General features: G+C 43.7%; 1 protein-coding gene across 1 annotated transcript in view; it reads right to left on the bottom strand.

Moving 5' to 3' along the window:
- FGD6 (FYVE, RhoGEF and PH domain containing 6) overlaps window positions 1-6,425 on the bottom strand; it is a 116,005-nt gene that overhangs the window by 27,336 nt on the left and 82,244 nt on the right. The window contains exon 8 of the mRNA XM_019515067.1: window positions 4,864-4,951. Within this exon, the coding sequence (XP_019370612.1) occupies window positions 4,864-4,951 (88 nt within the window). The remainder of the gene's footprint in view (window positions 1-4,863; window positions 4,952-6,425) is intronic.

Below are 6,425 nucleotides of genomic sequence, written 5' to 3'. Positions count from 1 at the left end.
CCAGGCAGGGGGTGGGGGTGGGTGGGTGTACCACTGGGAGGGAGCTACAGCTACCCTGAAGTTTGCCGTAACCCCCTTATAGCCCCCTGCGGTACCACCACCTGCCCTGTGCCCTGCTCAGGCAGCCCAGGCTTCATGAGGAACAGCCTGGCCCCAGCCCAACCCACCCAGCACAGATCCAGGGCCCACAAGCCTTCCTGTGCCCTCCTGGACAAGTGACAGCAGCAGTGTTGGGAGCCACTGGACGAGCCACTGGACCAGCCACCTCCCCCTTCACCCACACCTCCCCCAAATGAGCCCTTCTCCATCCCAAACCCCCAGAAGAACTGTGGCTTCATCCCTGATCCCTCCCTGACTTGGCAGGGCTTGCCCCTGCCCCAGCCCCTGCCTGCCTCCCTCACAGTGTACTGATGAAATCTACATTTATAGCTTGCAACTTATGAGCCTATGTAAAGAATTTAAAAATGATGCAAATAATTACTTCAGTGCAAGTAGTATTGTCTCTAGCCTTGGGGTGATGTAACATTTCAGCAAGACATTTACAAAAGCAATATAGTAAGATAAATAGAGGATCTATGCAGAAGAGAAGCAACAGCATCTACCATAACCAACATGCTCCCTTCCCCGTTCTGTATGCTGGACAGTTGAAGCATGGACTATGAAAGGGTTAGCATATGGAGAAGAGAAAGTCCATTCTGGTATACCACCAATGCAGTGAATCATGACTGCAATTTTATAATCCTCTGCCTCAGGCTTTGTGACTACAAGGTATAAATCGAAGCTTCTGTTCCCATTGCCTCCCATTCTCCCCAAGACTTCCAGTAAAGGCTAATGCTGGTGGAGATTTGAAATGTTCCGTTTTTTTTTTTAGTTTGAATGAAAGCTGTAACTGCCTTAAATCAAGAAGAGCCCATGATCTCCCATGAGATCCCAGACCTGCTTTGGCTAAAACTGGCAACAGACATTTTTGACCTACAGGGACAGTCCTATTTGATCATAGTCAACTATTACTCCAAGTACTCAGAAGTTTTGCACCTGCCAGACAAAACAGCTGGCATGGTAGTAGCCAAAATGAAGTCTGTGTTTGTATACCTAAACAGGTTGTTTGTGATCATGTGCCATTTGCAAGTCAGATGATGAAACAGTTTGTGCCTGACTGGGGCATAACCATCACCCATTCTAGCCCAGGTTACCCACAATCCAATGGTCAGGCTGAACACACAGTTCAGACGATTAAATCAACGTTTAAGAAGACTTTGCAGGATGGATCTGATCTATATCTGGCTTTACTCAATCTGCAGAACATGTCCATTACCAGTCTTGAGTATGCTCCAGCACAGCTTCTGATGGGGAGACTTTTGTGCATTACCCTCCCTGCTATAATGGCAGTGCTAACTCCTAGACTACCGTCGAATGCCACCCACAAGTTGCAGAACCTTCAAAGGTGCCAAAAGGAGCACTGTGACCACATGGCTGCATTCCTGCCACCTCTATGAGACGGGGAGAAAGTAAGGATGCAAACAAGTACAGGTTGGACACCAGCATCTGTCATGACAAAAAGGGATGAACCGTGCTCCTATGTAACAACAACCCTGAGCACTAATGTCTATAGGAGGAACAGGAGACACTGAAGAAAGGATTACTCATCAGTACCAGCAGAACATGTCAATGTACCTCGAGAGACGGCAGCAGAACAAACTTCAGAAGAACCAGACCACCACGAGCAAGAGTTTCATCAGATTCCACAGAGTCCACCAGTACCCAGAGGAACCTGATGACACCACGCAAACTAAGTGTGGACATGTGATGAGACTGTCTGTGAAGTACAAGGACTATATAATGGGATAGCGGTAAAGGCTAAACCCCACTGATGAGCCAAGTGCTAGCAACCTTTGGCTCCATGATCCTGAAACGTTTCATGTTAAAGTAGAACCTGATGAACATCCAACTATTTAAGAGAGAGCTCCCAGAGTAAAGAAGGGAGATGTGGTATATGGAATGTACCTTTAAGGGGCCAGCAGTGGGATGACCCAGTCTCTCCCCCGATGCCCTGTGGGTGTTGTTTGTGGTGATGGGTAGTTGTAGTGCTCCCTGCATGATGTGAGCATGTGAGTTGCCGAATCCTGTTCTTAATAAAGATAAAGCTGTTTACCACCCCATTGGTCTCTGCTGAATGGTGACTCGAGGACAGAACCCCAAAAGGCATAGAGGTGTGAGTGAGTACCCTATCCCTGGAACCCAATGGCATAGAGCAAACATTATATCCATGAGATGTAATGGAGGATCCATGTAGTTTGACAGGAATTCCACTAAACTGCTCCTCTCCTCTGCTGATCTACAAGCCCACTTGCTTCTGCTACTGACAGCTCAGAAGTAACAAACAGCATCTCCAAGCAGCAGCAAACTGTCACTACTGCAAGTATATGTGGAAACGTATCATAGATACAAGGCTAGCCTACTGAAACAGAGCCCATCCAAGAGGAAACTCAGTAGCTGACAGAGCCCTGGCATCTACCATTGAACTGATTTATTTTCTTCCCCTCTTACTACTCTTCAGTTCTCTCACATTCCTTGCCAATTCATTTGCAGAACAGGAAAAGTTTCCATTGGCTTTGTCCACAGCAGATTAATTTTTTATCACTAAAGTTACCTACATTCTTGTTCTCTTGCTGCCCTACCCATTTTTATGCTGGATCCAAATGCTTTGCATGTATTTTGAAGACTCAGCAGTGCAGACCTATGTCAAAACTTCCCAATATTAAGCAGAAGGTACTTTAAGTTGATTGAGCAAATGGACTATTGAGATAAACAGGGAAGAAGGTGCTGGTCTCATGTTACCAAAGATAATATAATGCAATGTGAAATGGCACTGTTGAGGAGCTATTTCACTGCTATTTCCCACAGACAGACAGACAGACAGACAGACAGACAGACAGACAGACAGACAGACAGACAGAGCGTGTGGGAAATAGCAGTGAAATAGCTCAAAGATACACGCACACAGACACACCCACCCCAGCACAGAAGAAATTCTTATTTTTTGTACTTTTCAGCCCTCCCACAGAACAGAAAAAAATTCTGTTTATAAACCAAACTCCCAGTCTCACAATGCAAAGCATGAACTAGTGGCCACTTGAGATGGCACAGAGTCACTAAAGTCTGCCTGCACAGATTCAATTAATGGACTGGAATCTTACACAGAACACAGATAACTTACATGAAATCTCCCTGCAATCCATAAACATCAGTAATTAGGAACACTTTTTTTTTCTCCCACTCAGCTATGACATCTTTCAACTGCAGTCCCTGGCAAGGCCTTTTCCCTGCACTGCCTTTGGCTCCATCTTTTTAATTAGGCATTGGACTATTTTAGAAACAAGGGCCTCTCCAATGAGGTTGGAATTAATAGTCCAATTAATAGCTGTCTCCCTGCTGTGCTTTCAGTAAGTGTCCTTTTAAAGTAAAGGAAAGGAAAACAAATCACAAAGCTTTTCATAGTCTGACTTTATCTTGTAAGAGACATGCATATTACCCCTACCATTTTTATACAAGTTCCACCCCTGTCCCCCCAGTTCCCTGTAAACTTTTAAGGTAGCTGACAATAAAAGATTTTTTTTTGTTTTTAAAGTCGCTTAGTGACTGCAAAGTAACACTTCAATGTGTTGCATAAAGCAGCATCACTAATATAAACACTGTGGGGGAAATAGCAGTTAGCTGCTACAGAGCCAGAATTTTGGGTCATGGAGCATTTTATTTTTGTGCTTACTAAATAAGCATAGGCTATTTTTAAAAATTCTCAGCAAGTAGTAGTAGTTTTAAAAACAGAAGCCTAAATATTTAGAAGTCAAGAGAATTACAAAATTTGTGACTGTGTTCTTTATAAAGAAAAATAATACTGACTAGCTATTTCCATCACTATTCTCAGCCTACAGAAGGGGAAAGAGAGGCCCCAGCATGATTTGGAGACAGCAATTTTCCCAATGTCATGCAACAGGGCAACAGCAGAACCAAGAAAAGAACCCAGGTCTTCTGAAACCTAGTCCAGTCCAGGCAGCCCTGCTTCTGTAACAAGTCTACTACATGGATCAAAAGTTGTATCTTATAATGCAAGTTTAACTTTACACCCCCTGTTGCTTCCCAGCTGTGGCATCCATGTGGGGGCAGCAAGGATGCAGCTTCCAGCTGTCTAGCCCCAGCACAGGTCCCCACTGGCTGGAAGCTGCACCTGCATCCCTGATAAGGAGCAGGGGACTGGGAGAAGCAGCAGTGGTGCAGGTGCAACTTCCAGATGCCTGGTGCCAGCCCAGATGCAGGGATTGCTGACATGCGATGGAAGCCACCCTAGCCTACATCAGACCAGAGGTAGGCTGCCAGAGCCTGAGACTTGAAAAGGTTGCCAGACACTGCTTTAGATGCAAAACATTTTTTTTTAAATAAGACTAACTTCAGAAATAAAACCAGAACTAAAATTTAGTATTTGGATCAGCCCTTCCTTTAAAAGGAAAAATATTTTATATTGAGTTTTCAGTACCTCTTTTCTTCCTCATTTTTTAAAGTTCTTCCCCTGACAAATCTCAACAAATGGATTCCACAGCTGTGGACACAGAACAAATCACCACAAGCTTGAGATGTACAAGATGTCTCGTTAGAAAAACACGCTCTATTACTGACTGAAAACAGCAGTACATTTCTTAACACTCCCAGCATTAATGTATAAAACTTCTAAATGCACAGCACATTAAGAGAGCTTCATACACTAGTAGTTAAATGCACGCTCTTTGCAGAGAGTTGCAATTGCCTGAGTATCAGTTTTCTGGGACATGTGAAAACTTGCTTTTAAACTTGTAAACAGCTCAGCTGTACCTGTCAATAGCAGCCTGTACTGGGGAATCCTTTGAACTGGCTTGAGGAGATAGTGCTTGAGTGCTAGACTAGCACAGCGAGGGCTCATCTGAAAGATAAAACGCACATAAACAACAACAATCTCCCAACTGTGAGCAAAAGATTCCCTGTTGGCAAATGAAACACATCCCCTAATTACTGATCGATTCAATGAGCTGCAGTGGCACACTTTGTGGTATTCTGACTTAATTTTACAGAAGAACACAGACGTCTGCTATACCAGGGTAAGGTTAATCTTTCAGATGCGTTATCAGCACTGCAATTCTAATCACTCCCCCGCATGGAAGAAAATATGGAAAAACCAGTCATGTGCCATAAAATTAGGAAGACAGAAGTATACATTGTATGCGTGAATTCAACATATTTTCATTTCTTTTAAAAGGAAAAGAATAAGATAACTCTCCCTAGCAATAAGAGAGATCAGACAACCAACAGTAAAGGCATCAGAGAGACAGGCTCATTTATGATCAGTTGTTAACAACTGGGTGGATCAGAGGAAGACTGCAGTGTTCTTTACAGAAGTTTGTGATGAAAAGCCCAAAGACAAAAAAAGTAAACATTTTTAGAGTCATGCTCCAACAGGTTTAATTGCCACCTTGGTTTCATCTAAAGATAATACTACCTGTATCAGCAAAAGCCACCTTCATTAACAAGATATATTTTACCATTTTGCTATTTTAGGTCTTGGGTTTTTTTGTCCTGCCTCTTGGCTCTCTGGTCTAACTTCAACCTGCTTCTCCACTTACAATAAGTAGCCTATCTAACCTTGTGTGCACATATGCAAACACAGCAGAGGCCATTCAATATGATGCATGTATGAAGTGGGCATATATCTGTGAGCACATGTATGCAGAGCAACAGGTCCTATGTGGTTTCATGGTTAAATTACTGCATTTCTGCTTGGAAAGACAAAAGCATTGTGTTGATCTGAGCAGTTCCTTACATGTCCATTTCAACAATACTTTCATGATGGAATTAGGTTTATTTGTCATCTTGGCAAAAACAAGTGTTCTCTGATGTTTATTCTAGATCATGGGTTGTCAACTGGGGCTACACGTACCCCTAGGGGGGCTTGACAAAGCCCTAGGGGGTATGCACAGACAGGTGGGGACACAGCACCATCCTGCACTGCCATGCAGGCACCACCCACCTGGCCAGATGGGGAAGGGAAAGCTCGCATGCAGCAGCTGCCACCACTCTGCATCCAGCCACGCACTATCCCCCGCTCCGTGTCTGATTGCCGGGGGTACACTGATCCATGTCCAGCCGCCAGAGGTACGCTGATCCAAAAAGGTTGAAAACCCCTGTTCTAGATCATGCATTTAGAGCTTATGTATCTTCTTTGATCTGTTGTAAGGGGATTAAGTAAGAGCCTGGCACTGGTTCATGATGACAATCTGTTTCTGCATGACTATGGCATCTGTTACGTTTAAATAAGTACAACATTTTACCCAGTCTTGAAGCGTTATGAGTGACTAGTTATTTTGTTTACCTGCCTTTTTTTTTTTTTTTTTTTTACAAAA

The sequence above is a fragment of the Gavialis gangeticus genome, unplaced genomic scaffold (assembly GCF_001723915.1).
Source record: "Gavialis gangeticus isolate Ggan-Ray unplaced genomic scaffold, GavGan_comp1, whole genome shotgun sequence".
NCBI classification, from domain to species: Eukaryota; Metazoa; Chordata; order Crocodylia; family Gavialidae; genus Gavialis; species Gavialis gangeticus.
This window is presented reverse-complemented; position numbering and strand designations above follow the sequence as displayed.